The sequence below is a fragment of the Bufo bufo genome, chromosome 5 (genome assembly GCF_905171765.1).
Source record: "Bufo bufo chromosome 5, aBufBuf1.1, whole genome shotgun sequence".
Lineage (NCBI taxonomy): Eukaryota > Metazoa > Chordata > Amphibia > Anura > Bufonidae > Bufo > Bufo bufo.
This window is the reverse complement of record NC_053393.1, coordinates 310,434,964-310,459,784: the sequence shown is the minus strand read 5'-3', so window position 1 is coordinate 310,459,784 and position 24,821 is coordinate 310,434,964. Positions and strand designations below refer to the sequence as shown.

Genomic DNA, 24,821 nt, shown 5'->3' with positions numbered 1-24,821 from the left:
GGCCCCCTTTGCCCACCTAGGCTGCAAAAAAGTGTCACACATGTGGTATCTCCGTACTCAGGAGAAGTTGGAGAATGTGTTTTGGGGTGTCATTTTACATATACCCATGCTGGGTGAGAGAAATATCTTGGCAAAAGACAACTTTTCCCATTTTTTTTATACAAAGTTGGCATTTGACCAAGATATTTATCTCACCCAGTATAACTACCCCACAAGTGACCCCATTTTGGAAAGAAGATACCCCAAGGTATTCGCTGATGGGCATAGTGAGTTCATAGAAGTTTTTATTTTTTGTCACAAGTTAGTGGAATATGAGACTTTGTAAGAAACAAAAATAAAAATCATCATTTTCCAGTAACTTGTGACAAAAAATAAAAAGTTCTATGAACTCACTATGCCCATCAGCGAATACCTTAGGGTGTCTACTTTCCGAAATGGGGTCATTTGTGGGGTGTTTGTACTGTCTGGCCATTGTAGAACCTCAGGAAACATGACAGGTGCTCAGAAAGTCAGAGCTGCTTCAAAAAGCGGAAATTCACATTTTTGTACCATAGTTTGTAAAAACGCTATAACTTTTACACAAACCATTTTTTTTTTTACCCAAACATTTTTTTTTTATCAGACATGTAGAACAATAAATTTAGAGCAAAATTTATATATGGATGTCGTTTTTTTTGCAAAATTTTACAACTGAAAAATGTCATTTTTTTGCAAAAAAAATCGTTAAATTTCGATTAATAACAAAAAAAGTAAAAATGCCAGCAGCAATGAAATACCACCAAATGAAAGCTCTATTAGTGAGAAGAAAAGGAGGTAAAATTCATTTGGGTGGTAAGTTGCATGACCGAGCAATAAACGGTGAAAGTAGGGTAGGTCAGAAGTGTAAAAAGTGGCCTGGTCTTTAAGGGTGTTTAAGCTATAGGGGCTGAGGTGGTTAAAGGGACACTGACATGCCCAATAAGCATAATTATCTATATATATATATATGAATGCACAGGTCTTCTAATGTGCATTAAAAACATAAGTATAACCCCTGTCCACCTTATGAATATTGCAAACTCATGTTTTATAACCTGAAGAAATCGCTTTTCTTTCTGCCCAAGGGGCAGCTGGGCGGCTTCTGCGGTTCCCGACCTTCTGAGATCCGGCTCATGCCCAATAGAAAGCTATGGGCATCGGACTCGCTTTCAGCTTCTGCGCATGTGCCAGGCACCCATAGCTTTCTTAATGACCAAGCCCTTTTTTTTTTTTTTTTAAATCTAACTTGTCGATGGGGGAGAAAGAAAGCCCCCTCCCTTTGTTAACCCATGGATGCAGTCGGTGGCTACTGACCGCTGCATCTAAGGGGTTACACACAAGCACCGCTATCAGCCATTGCAGCAGAGTGTCAGCTGTATGTTACAGTTGAAACACTCTGCTGATGGCGGCGGCTCCATTCCTGAGCCACTGCCATCAGAGTAAAATAAAGGAGAACAGAGGAGGGACCACATGGAGGGCTGCAAGGAGCAAAATGGCCATCATGCATGATTTCGGGCTCTAATCTCCAGAGCGAAGATCAGAGCCTGAAACTGGCATTTTCACATTGCTGCACTCAGATTGGTTAGGCTACTTTCACACTTGCGGCAGAGTGAACCGGCAAGCAGTTCCGTCGCGGGAACTGCCTGCCGAATCTGGCCAAACGTATGCCAACTGATGGCATTTGTAAGACTGACCAGGACCCTGTCATCCGGCAAAACAGATCCGGCATTCCGGTATTTTGAATGCCGGATTCGGCACTAATACATTCCTATGGAAAATAATGCTGGATCTGGCATTCAGGCAAGTCTTCCGTTTTTTTGGTCGGAGATAAAACCGTAGCATGCTGCGGTTTTATCTTTTGCCTGATCAGTCAAAAAGACTGAACTGAAGACATACTGAACGGAATACTCTCCATTCAGAATGCATGGGGATAAAACTGATCAGTTCTTTTCCGCTATAGAGCCCCAAGGATAGAACTCTATGCCGGAAAAGAAAAGCGCAAGTGTGAAAGTACCCCAAGTCTGTGCAAACTAACCATTCAGAGCGATTGCCGGCAAGGCTTTGATATTTTATGGTGTCACAGCCCTGGTTACGAGTTTAGATGTACCTGCTGCAAGTTGCATGCAATCTGGATGTACAGCTATGTCCATTTGCAGCAAGGGGTTGTCTCACTTCTGTAAGTGACATTTATCATGTAGAGACGGTTAAAACAAGTCACTTACTAAAGTACTGTGATTGTCCATATTGCCTCCTTTGCTGGCTTGATTCATTTTTTTTATTGCATTTTACACTGCTCATATCCAGGGGTTAAGACCACTGCTGCAGCGAGAATACAAGGTGGCAGAGATAGGAGCTGCTGCTTTTTCTTAGTGTGCAAGCATGACCAGCGCTGCTGGTTTGCCGCAGTGGCTGTAGTATCTGGATATGAGCAGTGTATAATGCAATGGAAACATGAATCAAGCCAAAGAAAACTATATGGACAATTACATCACTAAGTGTCTTGTATTAACTTTAACTACATAATAAATGCCATTTCCTGAAGTGAAGCAACCCCTTTAAGCGAGTTACTCTTTAAGGGTCATAAAAATGTGCAACATGTTTAAGTGCTGAGCAATTATATACATCTGACTGCTGCCACCAATCACTGGCCTCTGTGATGCCAGTGTTATTAATATTACTATTTATTTTAAAGTACCATTAATTACAGAGCACTGTACATATAAAAAGGAGAACAAAAAAAAAAAAAAAAAAACACAAAGCATGGACTAACCGAGACTAAAAGGGGATAAAGGACCTTGTCCACAAGTACACTCTACAAGGAAAGGGGAAAGAGTAGAGACTGTAGATGAGGTTAGAAACTGCTCATACTGTAGGCTTTCCTGAAGAGGCGAGTTTTCAGGCTGCTATGAAAGTCTGGATGTAGGAGTGCCTTATGTACTGAGGTAGTGAGTTGCCGAGTATGGGTGATGTACATGAAAAATCTTGTAGATGACTGTGTGATAAACACACAAGAGAAGCAGAGGTGGTCTTGTGAGGATCTGAGGTTACCCGTTGGAATGTAATATCTACGATTAGGTCAGAGATATATGGAGGAGAGAGTTTGTGGTGGCCTTTTATGTTATTGGTATTTGCAACTGTATTCGCTGGGCAATGGGGAAGCAAGTAAAAGGTACTGACAGTAGGTAAATGTGGACCAGATATGTAGGGAGATGTAGATTTACCAGGCAGCAGAATTAAGGATGGAATTGGAGTGGTGCAAGAGTGTTAGATGGGAGACTACAGAGGAGGACGTTGCAGTAGTCTAGGTGGGAGATTATGAGGGTGTGTAATAGCATTTTAGCTGACTCAGGTTTGAAAAAGTATTAGAAACGAGAAATGTTTTAAGAGTTGGAACCGGCAGGTGGTGGTCTGAAGGACAGTACGGAATCAAATGTTATCCCGAAGCAGTGGACTTGTAAGACTGGAAAGTGACCGATAGATCTGGTAGGGAAGTTCAGTGGCATGGGGGAAGGAGAGAGAAGAGATGATGAAATCTGTTTTCTTCATGATGAGTTTTGAAAGCTGGAGGAAAAGGACAATATACTCTGGGATTCCATATAGCAAAAAAGAGTCAAAGAGGTAAATGTCATTAGCATAGGAGGTGGCACTGAGAGCCCTGAGAGACATGGACCGAAAGAGTGGGGAAGAGTAGGTGGAATGTGGCGGACACAGAATGTTCAGCTGGTGAGATATAAGGTGCAAAGTTCTGATCCCGAGGGGTGAAAGGGTTTGTATAAAGGAGGGAGTGGTTGACAGGTCTAGGAGCAGGAGTACTGAGTAATGACTTTTACCATGGGTAGTTATCAGATTAGTCTGTACTTAGGTCGGTTTAAGTGGAGTAACTAAATCAGAAGCCAGATTGTAGCAGTAGTGTAAAAGCCCTCAATGTGACTTAGGTATGTGGATTGTCAGATAAATACTAGATACATTCTCGAATTTGGAATGGTTTTTATGCTGTTTAAAGATCCCATATTATTGTGTAAACAAAATATAACTTTACCTTCCATTTTCTTCAACTTTGCTTCCAATTTCTTCTTCCTAAAGAAAGTTCAATTAATAAATTAAAGGGAACAAGAAATTGGAGCTTAAAATAATTTTCCAGCTTTGTGTTTTTTTTTCTTACTGTCCCCAGCAGTGTGTTGTAACTAGCATAAAAAAAAACAAAACAAAAAAACCCTGCTCCCCACTGCTCTGTTACGGATCCCTGCATCCATACAGCAAACTCATGAGGTCACATGCACCACTGTAGTCAGTGACTGACCTTAGCGGTGACGTGTATCCAAGAGGCACGTAACTGCTGGATCATGGGCCACTTGAAGACCTCCTTGGCACATATTATCCAGTTTGATTGGTTACAGGCCAGGGACTGGAAGATCACTGAACAGCCAGGGAGCAGCAAGTGCGATTTTTTTTTTTAAATTTGAACACCACATTGCTGGGGAGAGCACAACCCCTTGAAAGGAAACTCCTTTATGATGTCCACATTAAGGGCAGCATAAAGTAGTGACAAACGCAGAAATCATTGGTTTATTTATCTTAAAGTAACACCACTGCTAAAAACTTGGTTTAACCACAGGTTTATACCCCCCTAGTGACCAGGCCCTTTTTTACAAATCGGCACTCCACAACTTTAGCGGTTTATTACTCGGTCATGCAACTTACCACCCAAATGAATTTTACTCCTTTTCTTCTCACTAATAGAGCTTTCATTTGGTGGTATTTCATTGCTGCTGACATTTTTACTTTTTTTGTTATTAATCGAAATTTACCTATTTTTTTGCAAAAAAAAAAAAATGGACATTTTTCACTTTCAGTTGTAAAATTTAAAAAAAAAGAAACGACATCCATATATAAATTTTTCTCTAAATTTATTGTTCTACATGTCTTTGATAAAAAAAAAAATGGTTTGGGTAAAAGCTATAGTGTTTACAAACTATGGTACAAAAATGTGAATTTCCGCTTTTTGAAGCAGCTCTGACTTTCTGAGCACCTGTCATGTTTCCTGAGGTTCTACAATGCCCAGACAGTAGAAAAACCCCACAAATAACCCCATTTCGGAAAGTAGACACCCTAAGGTATTCGCTGATGGGCATAGTGAGTTCATAGAACTTTTTATTTTTTGTCACAAGTTAGCGGAAAATGATGATTTTTTCATTTATTTTTTCTCCTTACAAAGTCTCATATTCCACTAACTTGTGACAAAAAATAAAAACTTCCATGAACTCACTATGCCCATCATGAAATACCTTGGGGTGTCTTCTTTCCAAAATGGGGTCACATGTGGGGTAGTTATACTGCCCTGGCATTCTAGGGGCCCAAATGTGTGGTAAGTAGTTTGAAATCAAAATGTGTAAAAAAATGACCTGTGAAATCCTAAAGGTGCTCTTTGGAATGTGGGCCCCTTTGCCCACCTAGGCTGCAAAAAAGTGTCACATCTGGTATCGCCGTACTCAGGAGAAGTTGGGGTGTCATTTTACATATATCCAAGCTGGGCGAGATAAATATCTCGGTCAAATGCCAACTTTGCATAAAAAAAATGGGAAAAGTTGTCTTTTGCCGAGATATTTATCTCACCCAGCATGGGTATATGTAAAATGACACCCGAAAACACATTGCCCAACTTCTCCTGAGTACGGCGATACCAGATGTGTGCCACTTTTTTGCAGCCTAGGTGGGCAAAGGGGCCCACATTCCAAAGATCACCTTTAGGATTTCACCGGCCATTTTTTACAGATTTTGATTTCAAACTACTTACCACACATTTGGGCCCCTAAATTGCCAGGGCAGTATAACTACCCAACAAGTGACCCCATTTTGGAAAGAAGACACCCTAAGGTATTTCGTGATGGGCATAGTGAGTTCATGGAAGTTTTTATTTTTTGTCACAAGTTAGTGGAATATGAGACTTTGTAAGGAAAAAAAAAAAAAAAAATCAGCATTTTCCGCTAACTTATGACAAAAAATAAAAAAATTCTAGGAACTCGTCATGCCCCTCACGGAATACCTTGGGGTGTCTTCTTTCCAAAATGGGGTCACTTGGGGGGTAGTTATACTGCCCTGGCAATTTAGGGGCCCTAATGTTCGGGAAGTAGTTTGAAATCCAAAATGTGTAAAAAATGACCTGTGAAATCCTAAAAAGTGCTCTTTGGAATGTGGGCCCCTATGCCCACCTAGGCTGCAAAAAAGTGTCACACATCTGGTATCGCCGTACTGTGGAGAAGTCCGTATGTGGAGAAGTCCGTATGTGGAGAAGTCCGTATGTGGAGAAGTCCGTATGTGGAGAAGTCCGTATGTGGAGAAGTCCGTATGTGGAGAAGTCCGTATGTGGAGAAGTCCGTATGTGGAGAAGTCCGTATGTGGAGAAGTCCGTATGTGGAGAAGTCCGTATGTGGAGAAGTCCGTATGTGGAGAAGTCCGTATGTGGAGAAGTCCGTATGTGGAGAAGTCCGTATGTGGAGAAGTCCGTATGTGGAGAAGTCCGTATGTGGAGAAGTCCGTATGTGGAGAAGTCCGTATGTGGAGAAGTCCGTATGTGGAGAAGTCCGTATGTGGAGAAGTCCGTATGTGGAGAAGTCCGTATGTGGAGAAGTCCGTATGTGGAGAAGTCCGTATGTGGAGAAGTCCGTATGTGGAGAAGTCCGTATGTGGAGAAGTCCGTGGATCCGCAAAAAAACACATACGGACCTCTGAATGGAGCCAGCCTTACAAGGTGGTGATCAATGACAGGGGGGTGATCAGGGAGTCTATATGGGGTGATCAGGGGTTAATAAGTGACAGGAGGGGGGGGGGGGGGGGGTGTAGTGTAGTGGTGTTTGGTGCTACTTATTACTGAGCTGCCTGTGTCCTCTGGTGGTTGATCCAAGCAAAAGGGATCACCAGAGGACCAGGTAGCAGGTATATTAGACGCTGTTATCAAAACAGCGTCTAATATACCTGTTGGGGGTTAAAAAAATAAATAAAATAAAAAACACATCTACAGCCTGCCAGCGAATGATCGCCGCTGGCAGGCTGAAGATCCACTCGCTTACCTTCCGATCCTGTGAACGCGCGCACCTGCGTTCACACTAACGCCGAAAGGCGCCGGAGCAATGACGCCTTTCGGCGTTAGTGTGACGGGAGGTGGTTAAAAAGGGGCTTGTGCAGAGCAAAGATAGGTCATTAATAGCATATTGACGGGGTCGGACTACTGGAACTCCAGCAGATCGGCTATTTGAAGGGGTAGCAGCACTTCTGTGAGCACTGCTTCCACATCAAAATTACCTGCACATACTCTCGCTTGTAGAGGCGGCGCAGTGTAACTATAACTGCCCGTCCCATTCAAATGAATGCCACGAGTAGTGGCAAGTAATCTGTGTGGTTGCTGCACAAGTAATTTAGTATCGGAAGCAGCGTTCACACAAGCGCCACTACCCCTTCAAACAGCTGATCAGTGGGGGTGCATGGAGTCGGACCTTTACCAATCTGATATTGATGACCTATTCTGAGGATAGGTCATCAATATCTTTGCACTGCACAACTCACGACCATGTAACGCACGGATGCGTCCGGAAGGTGGTTGATTCATTCCTCCTGGACGCATCCGTGCGTCATCTCGCGAGACGCGAGATTTCCTGTGAACGCGCGCGCACAGGCGCACACGTTCACAGGATCGGAAGTTAAGCGAGTGGATCTCCAGCCTGCCAGCGGCGATCGTTCGCTGGCAGGCCGGAGATGCGATTTTTTTAACCCCTAACAGGTATATTAGACGCTGTTTTGATAACAGCGTCTAATATACCTGCTACCTGGTCCTCTGGTGGTCCCTTTTGTCTGGATCGACCACCTGAGTACACAGGTAGCTCAGTAAAGTAGCACCAAACACCACTACACTACACTACACCCCCCCTGTCACTTATTAACCCCTTATGAACCCCTGATCACCCCATATAGACTCCCTGATCACCCCCCTGTAAGGCTCCATTCAGACGTCCGTATGATTTTTACGGATCCACTGATACATGGATCGGATCCGCAAAACACATACAGGCGTCTGAATGGAGCCTTACAGGGGGGTGATCAATGACGGAGGTGATCACCCCATATAGACTCCCTGATCACCCCCCTGTCATTGATCACACCCCCTGTAAGGCTGCATTCATATGTCCGTATGATTTTTACGGATCCACTGATACATGGATCGGATCCGCTAAACACATACAGGCGTCTGAATGGAGCCTTACAGGGGGGTGATCACCCCATATAGACTCCCTGATCACCCCCCTGTCATTGATCATCCCCCTGTAAGGCTCCATTCAGAAATTTTTTTCTTACAAAGTCTCATTCCACTAACTTGTGTCAAAAAATAAAATCTCACATGAACTCACCATACCCCTCACGGAATCCAAATGCGTAAAATTTTTTAGACATTTATATTCCAGACTTCTTCTCACGCTTTAGGGCTCCTAGAATGCCAGGGCAGTATAAATACCCCACATGTGACCCCATTTCAGAAAGAAGACACCCCAAGGTATTCCGTGAGGGGCATATTGAGTCCATGAAAGATTGAAATTTTTGTCCCAAGTTAGCGGAAAGGGAGACTTTGTGAGAAAAAAACAAATCTATCAATTTCCGCTAACTTGTGCAAAAAAAAAATAAAAAATTCTATGAACTCGCCATGCCCCTCATTAAATACCTTGGGGTGTCTTCTTTCCAAAATGGGGTCACATGTGGGGTATTTATACTGCCCTGGCATTCTAGGGGACCTAAAGCGTGAGAAGAAGTCTGGGATCGAAATGTCTAAAAATGCCCTCAAAAGGAATGTGGGCCCCTTTGCGCATCTAGGCTGCAAAAAGGTGTCACACATCTGGTATCGCCGTATTCAGGAGAAGTTGGGCAATGTGTTTTGGGGTGTCATTTTACATATACCCATGCTGGGTGAGATAAATATCTTGGTCAAATGCCAACTTTGTATACAAAAATGGGAAAAGTTGTCTTTTGCCGAGATATTTCTCTCACCCAGCATGAGTATATGTAAAAAGACACCCCAAAACACATTGCCCAACTTCTCCTGAGTACGGAGATACCACCTGTGTGACACTTTTTTGCAGCCTAGGTGGGCAAAGGGGCCCACATTCCAAAGAGCACCTTTCGGATTTCACCGGCCATTTTTTACACATTTTGATTTCAAACTACTTACCACACATTTGGGCCCCTAGAATGCCAGGGCAGTATAACTACCCCACAAGTGACCCCATTTTGGAAAGAAGACACCCCAAGGTATTCGCTGATGGGCATAGTGAGTTCATAGAAGTTTTTATTTTTTGTCATAAGTTAGTGGAATATGAGACTTTGTAAGAAAAAATAAATACCACCAAATGAAAGCTCTATTAGTGAGAAGAAAAGGAGGTAAAATTCATTTGGGTGGTAAGTTGCATGACCGAGCAATAAACGGTTAAAGTAGTGTAGGTCAGAAGTGTAAAAAGTGGCCTGGTCATTAAGGGTGTTTAAGCTAAGGGGGCTGAGGTGGTTAAAGGGCTTTTGTCAGCCCACTAAACCGTTATTTTTTTTTGTTTACTAATAATCCCTACACTGCGATTTATGCATACATAAGTTAAATAATCATTTCTGTTCAGTAGAATTTGCTAAAAAGCGATTTTTAAAATATGCAAATTACCTTGCTACCAGCAAGTAGGGCGGCTACTTGCTGGTAGCAGCCGCATCCTCCGACCCTAATGACGCCCCCTCCGCATTGTGATTGACAGGGCCAGGGAACGGAATCGTTCTCTGCTGGCCCTGCCTGTTAGCATTCAAAATCTGGCGCCTGCGTCGCGGCCGTACCTATCTTCAATCTGCGCAGGCACACTGAGAGACGGCCACTCACTCGGCCGCTCCATCCTCAATGTGCCTGCGCCGATGACGTCACATCTACACCCGGCGCAGGCGCATTAAGGAGAAAGCGGCCGCCTCTCAGTGCGCCTGCGCAGATTGAAGATACGTACGGCCGCAGCGCAGGCACCAGATTTTGAATGCTAACAGGCAGGGCCAGCAGAGAACGATTCCGTTCCCTGGCCCTGTCAATCACAATGCGGAGGGGGCGTCATTAGGGTCAAATAAAAAAATAAAAATAAAAAAAAATAAAAAAAGAGCTCCTCCTCCTCCCCAGGCTATACCCCCATGCTCCACCGGGAGGATCCCAGTGCGTGCAAAAGCAGTAGGAGAAGGAGACCAAAGCAATAGAGACCAGAACAAAGGAATACCGCCATCGGACCGACAACCTTTAGGTCCCGAAGAACTAAACCAACCCTTCCTACAACAGGCAAGAATGGGAGGGAGCTGTGTCCCCCAATGGAAACGACGAGAGAAGGATTTTACAGGTGAGTTTCACAAAAAAAAAAAAAAATTTTATATATTATATATATATATATATATATATATATATATATTATTAATAATATTAATTAATTATAATTATTAATATTAATAATAATTATTATTATTATTATTAATATTATTATTATTATTAATATTATTATTATTATTATTAATATTATTATTATTATCTCCTTTTCTCGTACATTCCATTGGGGGACACAGACCATGGGACTTCCCAGAGCAGTCCATGGGGTGGGAAAAACCAGCACCTCCAGGGGGAAACGCCCAGCAGTCAGACAGGAACCACCGCCTGCAATACCTTGCGCCCAAGGACAGCATCAGTCGATGCCAAAGAGTGCAATTGGTAAAACTTTGTAAAGTTATGCAAGGAGGACCAGGTGGCCGCCTAACAAAGTTGAGATGCCGAGGCGCGATTACACCTAGCCCAGGAGGCCCCCACCGCCCTGGTGGAGTGCGCGGTAACCCCGGCTGGGGGAACCCTGCCACGGGCAAGATAGGCCGTGGCAATAGCCGACCAAATCCACCGGGCTACTGAGACCTTGGAAGCCGCCATACCTTTACGAGGCCCTTCAGGAATCACGAAAAGGGAATCCGTACGCCGGAAAGAGGCAGTAACAGACAGGTACACTCGCAGAGCACGGACAATGTCCAGGGAATGGAGAGCGTGCTCCTTGCGGTTCGCCGGGGATGGACAAAAAGAGGGCATGACTATATCTTCATTAAAAGGTGGAAGAGGGAGACCACCTTGGGCAAAAATGAAGGGACCGGGCGTAGCACTACCTTATCCTGGTGGAAGACCAAAAAGGGCTCCCTAGAGGAAAGCGCGGCCAGCTCCGATACCCTCCTGACCGAGGTGATCGCAACCAAAAAGACCACCTTCCAGGTGAGAAGATTCAAAGAAACCTCCCTCAGAGGCTCAAAGGGAGCCGCCTGGAGGGAAGACATAACCAAATTTAGGTCCCAGGGGGGCAGGGGAGGAACATACGGAGGTACCGAATGCGCCACCCCTTGTAGGAAGATCCTCACTGGACCGAGCAGAGCCAGGGACCTCTGAAAGAAAATGGCCAGAGCAGAGACCTGGCCTTTCAGAGAGCTCAGCGACATTCCCATCTCAAGGCCCGACTGGAGAAAGGAGAGGACCACCGGAACTGAGAAACGAAGGGGAAAAACGCCCAGTTTCTCACAAAAGGCAAGAAAGGCCTTCCAGGTACGATAGTATATCCTGGATGAAACTGGTTTTCTGGCCTTGATCATGGTCTTCACCACAGAGTCAAAGAAGCCCCTCTTCTTCAGGATGGCGGTCTCAACAGCCACGCCGTTAAACAAAGTGACCGTAAATTCTGGTGGAAGAGCAGTCCATGAGACAGTAGGTCCTCCCTGAGAGGAAGAGGCCACGAAACATCTGCCAGCATCCGAGTGACGTCATAGAACCAGGCGCGGCGAGGCCAATCGGGGGCGATGAGAATGGTCGGAATCCCTTCCGTGATTTTGCAAAGGACCTTCGGTAGTAGAGGCAGAAAGACATAAAGGAGGGGGAAGCCTCGCCACGGAGACACCAGCGTGTCTACCCTGTACGCCTCCGGGTCCTGAGCACGGGCCAGAAACGTGGGAACCTTGTTGTTGAGCCTGCACGTCATCAGGTCGACGTCCGGGCAGCCCCACCGGCGACAGATGTCCTCGAAAACTTCCGGATTTAAGGACCACTCTCCTGGATCCGTGTTGTGGCTGAGAAAGTCCGCCTTCCAATTGTCGACCCCTGGGATGTACACTGCCGACAGTACTGGAACATGAGTCTCCGCCCACTGGAGGATCCTTTCCGCCTCCTGCATCACCGTCCGGCTGCGGGTCCCACCCTGGTGGTTGACATAAGCCACGGGTGTGGCATTGTCTGACTGGACCCTTACCGGGTGACCTGCCAGGAGAGGAGTCCAATGAGAAAGGGAGAGGAAAATTTCTCTGAGCTCCAGCACATTGATCAGAAGTCGTGCCTCCGCCGCCGACCCAACTCCCTGCACCGTCCGGGCCTGGAGAACACCACCCCAACCCAGGAGGCTGGCGTCGGTGGTGACGACTGTCCAGGAGATCGGAAGAAAGGACCTCCCTGAAATAAGGTTTTGGGGCGATAGCCACCACTGGAGTTCCACCCGAACCCGAGGAGGCAGACGGACTCGAGAGTCCAGACCGCGCGACGTCCTGTGCCAAAAAAAACAGAATCGCCCGCTGTAGAGGCAGAGTGTAAAACTGGGCAAAGGGGACGGCCTCGAAGGAGGCCACCATCAGCCCCAGAACCCTCATGTACTCCCGGATCGAGAGGCGTCGGGAGCACAGTAGGAGAGATACAGACTCCTGAATTCGAGAGGACTTTAATTCCGGAAGGAATATCCGAGCTGCCGTGGTGTCCAGAACCATCCCTAGGAAGGTCAACCTCTGTGAGGGGTGAAGAGATGACTTCTGGACAGTGATCCGCCAGCCGAACTGCTCCAGAGTCTGAACAGTGATCCGGACGCTGTCCCTGGCCTGGGGAAGGGAGGAAGGCTTTATCAGTATGTCGTCCAGGTAGGGCAACAGAGATATGCCCCTGGTACGGAGGAGCGGCAAGATCTTTGTGAATACCCGAGGGGCCTTAGCCAGCCCAAAGGGCAGGGCGACAAACTGGTAATGCTGCCCGCCGACAGCGAAGCGCAGAAACCTGTGGTAAGATTCTGCTATAGGGACATGCAAATAGGAGTCTTGTATGTCCGACGCAAGGAATTCCCCTGGAAGAGGAGAAGCAATAACGGATCGGAGGGATTCCATCCGGAACCTCCGGGCCCGCAAAGACCTGTTTAACAGCTTCAGGTCTAGAACAGGACGCACCGATCCCTCCTTCTTTGGCACCACAAATAGGTTGGAGTAGAAACCTGCGCCTTGCTCCTCCAAGGGGACTGGAACAATCACTCCCCTGACCAAAAGGGAAGAGACCACCTGCAAAAAAGCAGAGGCCCGGACCGGATCCCCCGGAACCCGAGAAGAGAAGAAATGCTCCGGAGGCCTGGAAGCGAATTCTATTTTGTAACCAGATGTTACAATTTCCAGGGCCCAGGCATCCTGGATGTGAGCTCTCCAAACCTGTTGAAAGGAGAGTAATCGGCCCCCCACCGTAAGAGGTGGGGGCGCCCCTTCAGGCGGAGGACTGCTTGGGAGCCGCAGGGCGGGCTGATTGTGGCAAGCAGCAGACCCTACATAGCCCCAGTGGGGCCTGAGGGGCCGACTTTGGGAGGCCCCAGGTTTCAGCATGATGGCGGCAATCCCTGCAAAGGAAGGTGTCAGGGTCTCCTACCGTTGCTGCAGCACGCAAGACAACAACTATCCTACCACGACAGAGTGGAGCCGGGAGCAGCCGCGTATGGAGAGCGCTGAGCCGGAAGTGCAGAGCAGGAGAATAGGACACCACCCACAAATTGCATCAGGAGGCGCAAAACCCGCGCGGGAAATATGAAAGATAACAGCCGCGGCCGCCGGAAGGGTAGGAGGGCCCGTCCCCTAGACACCGCTGAGGGAGAGCCGAGGAAGTTGCCACTTCTGATAGTGATGCCCCAGACAGGGATCCTTCCCCCCCTTCAAAAACCACCCACCAAGCGGCCCTAACTGTCACACCGGGAGACAGTGTACTTATCTGCGTCCTGCAGTCTTCGCCCTCAGCTCCACACCAGCGGAGGTCACCTCTTCAGTCAGCTGGCACAAGAAGTGGCAGTGATCTGGAGGAGGGCAGGAATGTGACCCCGAATCTGGTAGTCTGCCGGAGCTGCAGGTCGAGCCCGGTTCGACCCCGGCGCTCGCTCCACCGAGAGACCAGGGAAGCAGAATTGCGACCCTGCGTGCTCTACTCCCGTTAATTTTTTTCAGCAGAGTCGAAAATGTCACCTCCTTATCCGACACTAAGCAAGACTGGGGTCCACCTGGTGGAGCATGGGGGTATAGCCCGGGGAGGAGGAGCTCTCTTTTCTATTTGCATAGTGTCTCCTCCTAATAATGACCTAGGCTATACCCATGGTCTGTGTCCCCCAATGGTATGTACGAGAAAAAGCTTGCACCACCAGAGAGGAGTCTGAATTTGTCCCCGACCATCCATTGGTGGTTTGCAGTTCTCTCTTTAGGGAAAAAAAAACAACTATCAATCATTAGCTGGAGAGAAAGTCAACTCATGACCAAGTTAGACCCTTGTTGTCAGCGTGAGCTTCTTCTCCGGTGCCCTCTGCCAGCATTAAATTGTAAGTGATCACGGTGTTACTTTAGCAGGTGACAGACTGCGGGTTCCAGTGGGTCTGTCACTACTTTATGCTGCCGTGAGAGGATCCATTTAAAGAGAACCTATCGCCACAAAATGCAGTAAAATCAGCAGGCACTAATTTATAGCGCAATGGAAATGGAGCAGATTGATATATAGTTTTGCAGGAAAAGATTCAGTAACACTTGTAATCTGTACAATTTACCTGCCTCTCCTAGCACTTCAGCATCAACAGGAGATTAGGCTCATCACAGCAAGCATGCTATGCAGCTTCCAGACTCTGAATGAGCCTTTCAGCTCTATTTATTCCCCTAGCAATGAGCTCAGCAGGCGCTCCTGAATCACCTTGGGCTAGGGCAAAGTGGTGTACTGGAGTGGGAAGGGAATGGCAAGTCCATTACCAAACTGCCATTCCACACAAAAAAAATAAAAAAATAATCCAGTCCTTTATACCAAATTTACAAACAAGCCCCAACAAACTTTGTTGAGGCAACCCAGATTTCCTGATTTTATCTCATCGATCTAAGCAAACCAGGCAACATATACACCCCCTCCTGTACCTTTCCAGACATAGCGATACAATGCATAATTTAAATCAATAATGTTTTTAGACCATTATATCTTATATGTTAGCAATGCTGTGGTGTCGGTAGAACAAAGTTCTGACTCAGAATCCCACATTTTATCATGCTCTTATTCATAAATGCGTAGCGGCTATATTCAGCGCTTGCCATAAAAAGGGAATAAATAACTTTTCACAAGGGTCCACAGCCTGCCTCTGCTATGGAAAGATCCATACCTGCTATCTGCAGTTCTAGTCCTGCACACTAGCTCCCGTGTGTCCATCTTCCAAGTCCAAGGCTGTTTGCTTCCTCTTTGGCATGGACATGATCACCTGCTCTGCTGCAGTCAATGACTAGCTTCAGTGGTGACACATGCACAAGAGGCACAGCACCGCTGAAGCCAGTTATTGGCTACAGAGGAGCAGATGATCATACCCATGTCAGAAGATGTACACACAGGAGCCGGCATGCAGGACTAGAGCGGCAGGGCGTAGGCAAGTATGATTCTTTCCATAGCAGAGGCAGGCTGCGGACACCTGTGAAAGATTACTTATTCCCGAACACCACCTTTAATGCTCGCTTGCTGTACTGTCTAGCAGTTCTGAGATGACTGCAGGCATTCCCACTGGTGAACTTCCTCCTCAGGTCTTTACTACTGAGCATGTGTAGCACAGTTTAGGGCATTGTAACTAAGGGTCTAGGAGCAGCATGAAGATACCTAGTATAAGAGACAGGAGAGCAGAGAACCGATTGTCTATCACCACTAGAACCCCCTGCTCAACATTGTTTTTGATAAATGAGGGTCTTCAATTGATAAAACATAAAATACTAACCTAAAACATAAAATCTAAACAGTTCCAAATTTATATGAAATGATTACACAATAACAGATAATATTTTTAAGCTGGAGTCGGTATATTTCTCTACTGACTGACTTCACAGCCCGGCAGGTTAAGACCAGTGTAACCAATGGTTACAGTTATCTGGAAAAATCTATTTAATTTTGTACATAACATATTATTGTATCCAGCACTGTATTTCCTGGCCTACACACCAAACACTGACAAATACGTACACGATAACACTCTTTTCACACTCTTCCTTCACTTTGAAGTACTCCATTTGAGTTTGCTGGTGGATCTTGAGAGTTGACTGCAAAGAAAACATTACATTTTTAAGTTTATCATAAAAACCTACTTTGATCTTCTGCTTTTAATTAAGATATGCGTTTAGCTGACAAATTAGAAAACTTCCAGCAGACAAATTGATTAACTTGCATTATGAGAATCACTTACTGACAGAGTTTTTAGCGCTTTGACAACAGTTTTGAAACATTTGCAACCTTTAGACACATACATAATGTCTTAATGACCATAAGGCTACATTCATGAGAACGTATTTTGTTTCCGTTCAGATTTTTTTGCGGATAGGATGCAGACCCATTCATTTCAATGGGTCCGCAAAAAATGAGGACAGCACACTGTGTGCTATCCCCCATCCGCATGTCCGTTCCGTAGCCCCGCAAAAAAGATAGAACATGTCCTATTCTTGTCCGTTTTGCTGACAATAGGCAAAAAAATAAAAATAATAATTATACCATATGGAACGTGATCCGTTTTTTTGCAGATCTGCAATTTCCAGACCGCAAAACACATACGTCATGTGAATGTAGAACCAACTAGTGACATAAATGAATGCTTCATAGTAACATCTGTCATACGCAAGAAAAAAAATATATATAAAAAAAAAAAAAATGAATAAACTAATGTGACTATTTATCTAATATCAGATCTAACAACAAAGATATCTAGTAGAATCTGATAATACACCATTAACCCCGTCCCGCATTCACGTACATGTACGTGGGGGAATGTGGTGCCTTACCGCATTCCCACGTGCATGTATGATCGGGCGGGTGCAGCTCCTGCCCGATCTGCAGCACAGGCCCGGCTGTTACTGATAGCCAGGTGTCTGCTGCATCCGCCGGCATCACTGTATGCGGTGATGCAGATGGATTAATCCTTTCACATGCCGCGGCACGCGCTGGGTTTACAGAAGGAGGGGGCTCCCTCTGATTTCAATCGGCCCCCACAGGCATCGGAGCCTGCCAGCTACGGAAGCCCAGGAAATCCCGCCTGAGGGCTAGGTCTCTTAGGCAACTGTCAGCATCTTACTGTGTAAGACGCTGACAGTTCAATTCAGTACAATACAGAATTGAAACAGGGATCAAACCGTGAAAATGTGAAGTCCCACAGTGAGACAAATATAAAAAAGTAAAAAAATAAATAAAAAAATATTAAATGATTAAAGAAAATAAAATCCTTTCCCCAAAATATAAATATATATATATATATATATATATATATATATACACACACACACACACACACACACACACACACACACACATACACACACACACACACACATTAGCTATAGCCATGTCTGCAAGAACCTGCTGTATAAAAATATCACGACCTCAGGTGAACACCGTTAAAAAATAAAATAAATTATAAAAAAAAAAAAAAAAGTGTCAAAAGCCATTTTTTGTCACCTTGCATCACAAAAAGTGTAATGCCAAGCGATCAGAAAGTCATATGCACTCTAAAATAGTACCAATCAAACAGTCATCTTATAACGAAAAAAAATGAGCCCCTACATAAGACAGTTGCCCAAAAAAATAAAAATTAACTATGGCTTTCAGACTATGGAGACACTAAAAAAAAAAAAAAAAAAAATTTAATAAAAATTTTTTGGTATAACAACCTGCTCTATAAAAATACCACATGATGTAATCTGTCAGATGAACACTAAATAACAAAAATAAAAAACCGTGCCAAAACAACTATTTCTTGTTACTTTGCCTCACAAAAAGTGTAATATAGAGCAACAAAAAATCATACGTAGCCTAAAACAGTACCAACAAAACTGCCACCTTATCCCGCAGTTTCCAAAATGGGGTCTTTTTTTTTGGAGTTTCTACTCTAGGGGTGCATCAGGGGGTCTTCAAATGTGACATGGCAACTTAAAATTATCCCAGTGAAATCTGCCTTCCAAAAACCATATGGCGTTCCTTTCCTTCTGCGCCCTGCCGTGTGTACATACATGAGTTTATGACTACATATGGAGTGTTTCTGTAAACTAAAGAATCAGGGCATTAAATATTGAGTTTGGTTTGTATATGGAAAAAAAATGTAAAATCTGCTAAAAAAATTTAATTGAATTCCTATTTTCCCCTCCATGACGGCACCTTACTTGGAGATTATCCTCCTCCAGCCAGGCAGGGACAGGAAGGTTTAAAAGGGCCCGCCCTCCTCACTCATCTTCAGTGTTTTCCTGTCCCTGCCAGGCGGAGGATAGGAGTTCTCTGCGCTTAGATCGGGAGCTATGCACATGATGGCGGGTGCATTGCGCCGGCTACGTGCTTACCTTGGGCAAGTAAGTCCGTTCTGTGGAGTGCCTGCCGCGTTTTTTTGTTTGTTAAAACTTGAGACTTCCGGCCATGCGGATTTAAAACTGGCGCCCTGGTCAAGACAAATGTCGCCCTCTGACCAGAGAAGTTGCAAGCATTACTGCAGCTTCGGCCATCCACACACATGGATCCGGAGGAAGCTATGGAACAACCAGTTGCAGTGAGTGACATCCAGGTTGTGAGTATCAAAACAATGATAGAAATGGCTGCAGCTCTCACCTCTGACTTTAATCCACGAAGCACGGAAAAAAGGCCAGAACTGGGCCTAATAGAATATCCAATAGAAAGAGAGAATCCAGCTTCTTGTGGAGTAAAAAGTAGTTCTTTATTGGCTCATCGTATAAAGTTGCGAGTATGGAATGCTGCTTGCACATGCTGCTAATAAGCCTCTCATCTCTTCCTTTTGTATGGAAGAGTGACAAGGACATTTCTGTTAAACCTAAAATAGCGCAAAAATCTAAAGTTCTTAGATGTTGCCTATGTTCTGTTAAACTCCCCGAAAATCATGCTAAAAGACTTTGTGAAAAGTGCATTGATAAAGCTGTCAGGGAAGAAGTCCCGTCTTTAAGACAGGAACTGCAGGGTCTAATTAAGCAAGAAAAAAAAAAATATAAATAAATAAATAAATAAATAAAATCGCCCTTAAAAACCTCTACATCTTCTTCCGATGTTTCTTCGGATAGCGATGAAAGTAGTCGTATTTATCGGCGTATAACACACACTTTTTCCCCCTGAAAATAGGGGGCAAATCATGTATGCGTGTTATACGCCGATATTCACTGCGCTGTATGAGCCGGGAGAGAGGAGGGGCTGGAGTCCGTAACTAGGGGCGGGGCCCGGTGCAGTCACTGTACTCTTACACCGGGCCCCGCCGCTTACCAAAGTATTTATAAACGTGAATCCTTATCCTGTTATTAAGCTGCCCTCTCCCATGTTCCCATGTCCCCCCTGTATCCCCATAGCACTTACTTAAGCTTCAATAGCAGGCAGAGCGGACGGCAGCAGTAACGTCACTCACTGACGTTGAGCGCCTGCTCCGCCCCCTTTATGAATGAAGCAGGCGGAGCAGACGCGCGACGTCAGTGAGTGACGTTACTGGTGCCATCCGCTCTGCCTGCTATGGAAGCGTGTGAATCGTAAGTGCTGTGGGGATACAGGGGAACATGGGAAAATGGGAGAGGGCAGCTTAATAAGGAGACTTTTGTATTACTTACCAGTAAAGTCTCTTTCTCGCTCTTCCTTGGGGGACACAGGAAACCATGGGTATAGCTCTGCTCCCTAGGAGGCGTGACACTAAGTGAAAGCTGTAAGCCCCTCCTCCATCAGCTATACCCTCAGCCTGGAGAGAGAGACTACCAGTTGCGTGTCCAAGTAGTGAAAGATAACCACCAACCGGAAAAAAAGGAACTGTCAAGCCCCAACGGGGGCAACCAAGCCGGAACCACAACTGTAAACCCAAATGAAGGGCGGGTGCTGTGTCCCCCAAGGAAGAGCGAGAAAGAGACTTTACTGGTAAGTAATACAAAAGTCTCCTTTTCTCGCCCATATTCCTTGGGGGACACAGGAAACCATGGGACGTTCCAGAGCAGTCCCAGAAGGGAGGGACCAGAACAAACTAGACCAACACCGGAGGCATCAATCAACTGCCGCCTGCAACACCAGACGGCCTAAAGCAGCGTCAGCCGACGCATGAGTATGCACCCTGTAGAACTTGGTGAAGGTGTGCAAGGAGGACCAAGTGGCCGCCTTGCAAATCTGCTCCGTAGAAGCCCGATTCCTCTGAGCCCAGGAAGCCCCGACCGCTCTAGTGGAGTGAGCGGTAACACCGAGGGGCGGAACCTTGCCCTTGGCGAGATAAGCCTCAGTAACAGCCATCTTGACAAAACGGGCGATAGCAACTTTGGATGCCGCCATCCCTCTGCGCGACCCCTCCGGAACCACAAAGAGCGAGTCAGTACGCCTGAAAGAGCTGGTTACCTTCAGGTAAACCTTGAGCGCCCTGACAACGTCCAGGCGATGAAGCTCCCTCTCCCGGGGGTGGGAAGGGGAAGGACACAAAGAGGGGAGAACGATGTCCTCGTTCAGATGAAAGGCGGAGACCACCTTAGGAAGGAAGGAAGGGACCGGACGAAGGACCACCTTGTCCTGGTGGAACACTAGGAAAGGTTCCAGACAGGAGAGTGCAGCCAATTCGGACACCCTCCGAAGAGAGGTGACGGCCACAAGGAAAATAACCTTGCAGGACAAAAGTCGCAAGGAAACCGTCCGCAGAGGCTCGAAAGGAGAAGCCTGGAGCGCTGAGAGAACCAGGTTCAGGTCCCAGGGCGGTACGGGGGAACCGCGTGAGCCACGCCCTGAAGGAAGGTCTTGACAGGACCAAGGGGGGCCAGTGGGCGCTGAAACAAGATGGACAGCGCAGACACCTGACCCTTCAAAGAACTAAGACCCAGACCCTGGGCGAGTCCGCTCTGCAGGAAGGACAAAACAGTGGGGAGAAAAAAGCGGAGCGGAGGAATCCCCAGATCGGCACAGAACCCCAAATAGGTCCTCCAGGTCCTATAATAGATCCTAGAAGAGGACGGCTTGCGGGCACGGATCATGGTGCGGACGACGTCCGCAGAAAAACCCCTACGTGTCAAGACGGTGGTCTCAACAACCACGCCGTCAAACGTAGGGACCTTAAACGCGGGTGGAAGATCGGTCCCTGAGAGAGAAGATCTTCCCTGGCGGGCAGCGGCCAGGGCGCGTCTGCCAGGAGCAGCATGAGGTCGGCATACCAAGACCGGCGGGGCCAGTCCGGAGCGACCAGAATCACCGAGACGCCCTCCGCCGCGATCTTCCGAAGGACCTTGGGCAGGAGTGGGATGGGAGGGAATATGTACGGACGCGCGAAGCCTCGCCAAGGACGAACGAGGGCGTCGGCTCCGCAAGCTCCCGGATCCCTGGCCCTGGACAGATAGGCGGGGACCTTGTGATTGAACTTGGAGGCCATGAGGTCCACGTCCGGCATGCCCCAACGAAGGCAAATGGCCTCGAATACCTCCGGGTGAAGAGACCACTCGCCGGGGTCGACAGTGGTGCGACTGAGGAAGTCCGCCGCCCAATTGTCCACCCCTGGAATAAAAATTGCCGATAGAGCCGGGACGTGGGCTTCCGCCCAACGGAGAATGCTGGTGACCTCCCGCATCGCTGCAGCGCTGCGAGTGCCCCCCTGGTGGTTTATGTATGCCACGGCCGTGGCGTTGTCCGATTGCACACGAACTGGATGACCCTTCAGCAGATGAGTCCAGTGTCGCAGAGACAGAAGGGCCGCTCTCAGCTCCAGGACATTGATCGAGAGTTTGGACTCCGATGGAGACCAAATGCCCTGGACGGATCGGGGAGGAAACACGCCTCCCCAGCCCAAGAGACTGGCATCGGTTGTAACCACCAACCAGTTGAGCGGCAGAAAGGACCTGCCCAGAAGAGGGGACTGTAACCACCAGCGGAGAGATGACCGCACCGGAGGCGATAGATGGAAGGGATGATCCAGAGACTGCGGCGATTTGTCCCAGGAGGAGAGGATCGCCCGTTGGAGAGGGCGGGAGTGAAACTGCGCAAATGGGATCGCCTCGAAGCAGGCAACCATCTGCCCCAAGACCCGCATGCAGAAGCGGAAGGACGGTCGACGGTGGAGAAGGAGACCCCGAATCGCCCGGCGGAGGGTCAATCGTTTTTCCGAGGGAAGACGTACCTCCGCCGCTCCCGTGTCTAAAAGCATTCCCAGGAAGACCAGTTGTCTGGAGGGGGGAAGGGAGGACTTGGGGAAGTTGATGACCCAACCGAACCTCGCCAGAGTCTCTAGAGTGAGATCCACGCTGGCAACCGCTTGAGAAAGGGACGGAGCCTTGATGAGGATATCGTCCAAGTACGGTAGCAGAAAAACACCCCTGGAACGGAGTAAGGCCAAAACCGGGGCCAGGACCTTGGTGAACACCCGGGGGGCTGTTGCCAGCCCAAAGGGAAGGGCGACAAATTGGAAGTGGAGGTCCCCCACGGCGAATCGGAGGAAGCGATGGTGACACCGGGCTACCGGAACATGGAGGTAGGCATCCTGTATATCGATGGAAGACATGAAGTCTCCCCGCTCCAGGGAAGCCACCGCGGAACGGAGGGACTCCATCCGAAACCGTCGAAGGAGGAGAAAACGGTTGAGCTTTTTGAGGTCCAAAATGGGCCACACCGAACCTCCCTTCTTGGGAACTACAAAGAGGTTCGAATAGAACCCTTGGAACCTTTCCTCTAGAGGAACGGGGGTAATCACCCCTCTGTCCAGTAAGGCTTGAACAGCCGCGGAGAACGCAGCCGCGCTTTTCGGGTCCCGCGGCGGGCGGGAGCGAAAGAACCGATCTGGAGGGAAGGACGCGAATTCGATTTTGTATCCGGAGGACACAATTTCGAGAGCCCAGGCGTCGGAGACGTGAGCCATCCAGACGTCCCTGAAAAGGAGGAGCCGGCCCCCCACCCGGGTGGGTGGGGGCGCGCCTTCAGGCAGAGGACTGCTTTGCTGCGGGTGTGCGGGCAGCCTGCGGCCTGCGCCAGGAGGGCTGCGCCCGAAAAAACGGCTTCCTACGCTTATCCTGGGGAGGGGCCGAAGCGGCAGCTGCGGGGGGAGCCCCAGAGTTCCTGCGGGAGGACCGAAAACGAGACGCACCGGGGCGTCCGCGGGGGGCGCCCCTGGCTTGGGGTTGAGGAAGATGGGTGCTTTTACCACCCGTGGCCTCCGAAATAAGCTCGTCTAGGCGGACCCCGAAAAGGCGGGAACCCGCAAACGGTAGCCCCGCCAAGGAACGTTTGGAGGCAGCGTCCGCTTTCCAAACCTTCAGCCAGAGCTCCCTCCTGACGGAAACCGCCAGGGCGGAGGAGCGTGCAATAAGGGCTCCCGCATCAAGGGAGGCCTCACAAACAAAATTCCCGGCCCGAATAATAAGCTGGGCCAAGGAACGTAGGTCCTGGATGGGGACGTCCGAGTCCAACTCCTGTTCCAGCTGCGCACCCCAAGCAGAGATTGCTTTACCTGCCCAAGCAGAGGCAAAAACCGGTCTGAGGGCAGAACCGGAGGCAGCAAAAATGCCCTTGGAAAGGGTCTCCATGCGACGGTCCTCCGCTGACTGAAGAGAGGACCCGTCGGGAACAGGGATGGCCGTGTTCTTTGACAAACGGGCCACAGGGGGGTCCACCTTGGGTGGGGACGACCAGGTGGCCACGACATCGGCCGGAAAAGGATAGCAAATGTCCAGCTTCTTGGGGTTGACAAAACGGGCGTCCGGGCGAGCCCAAGCCTTAGACACCACGGAGGAGAAATCAGAGTGGATTGGAAAAACTTTTGAGGCCTGCCTGGGTCTGATAAAGGAGACGCTAGCTGCGTCAGAGCTAGGGGGGTCATCTTGCACCTTAAAGGTGTCACGAATATCAGAGATGAGCTGACTCATCGCTGAGGCTAGCTTGGACGGCAGGGCCGAGTCCATTTCCAAATCTGAAACCGCCAATTCACCTTCAGAGAGCGAATCCTTTGGAGAGGAGAGGCTCGTCTGAGTGCGCACGCGTGGCGGGGAGAGGGAGGCATCCGAGGAGGAGGCTCGCTCTACTCTAAAACGCTTCTGAGAGTGCCTAGCTCGGGAAGGGTCACTAAGAGAGGATGAACCCGCCGCAGCGGCAGAAGCGATGGACCCGGAGGGCGCGACAGTAAGAGTGGCGTCCTGCGGGGTAGGCGGCCTGTCTATTAGGCGGCCCACGACCTGAGTGAGGCTTTCCACGGCCTGGGACAGGGATCTAGCCCAGTCAGGCGGGTCAGAGGAAGCAGGGAGCGACACAGCGGGCGGCTGAGGCTGCGGTGGAGCTCGGCATGCAGGACAGTGCGGATCAGACTGCCCCCGGGGAAAGGCTTCCCTACAAGCGGTACAGGCATGGTACCAAGGCTTGGCAGCTGCAGAAGGGTCTGACATGGTGGAAAAAAAGTTGCACTTAAAGTGGGAGACCCCAGGTGAAAAAACGGGGATCACACCCAAGTAACAGTACTGGTGGCACGGATGGGGTTAACAGTCCTACCAGACCC

The 24,821-nt window shown here is 48.0% G+C and overlaps 1 protein-coding gene across 1 annotated transcript in view; it reads right to left on the bottom strand.

Annotated features, from left to right (window-relative positions):
• ICE1 (interactor of little elongation complex ELL subunit 1) overlaps nucleotides 1-24,821 on the bottom strand; it is a 191,793-nt gene that overhangs the window by 123,476 nt on the left and 43,496 nt on the right. The window contains exons 7-8 of the mRNA XM_040434319.1: nucleotides 16,331-16,407; nucleotides 4,058-4,095 (exon numbers count right to left, since the gene is read on the bottom strand). Of these exons, the coding sequence (XP_040290253.1) occupies nucleotides 4,058-4,095; nucleotides 16,331-16,407 (115 nt within the window). The remainder of the gene's footprint in view (nucleotides 1-4,057; nucleotides 4,096-16,330; nucleotides 16,408-24,821) is intronic.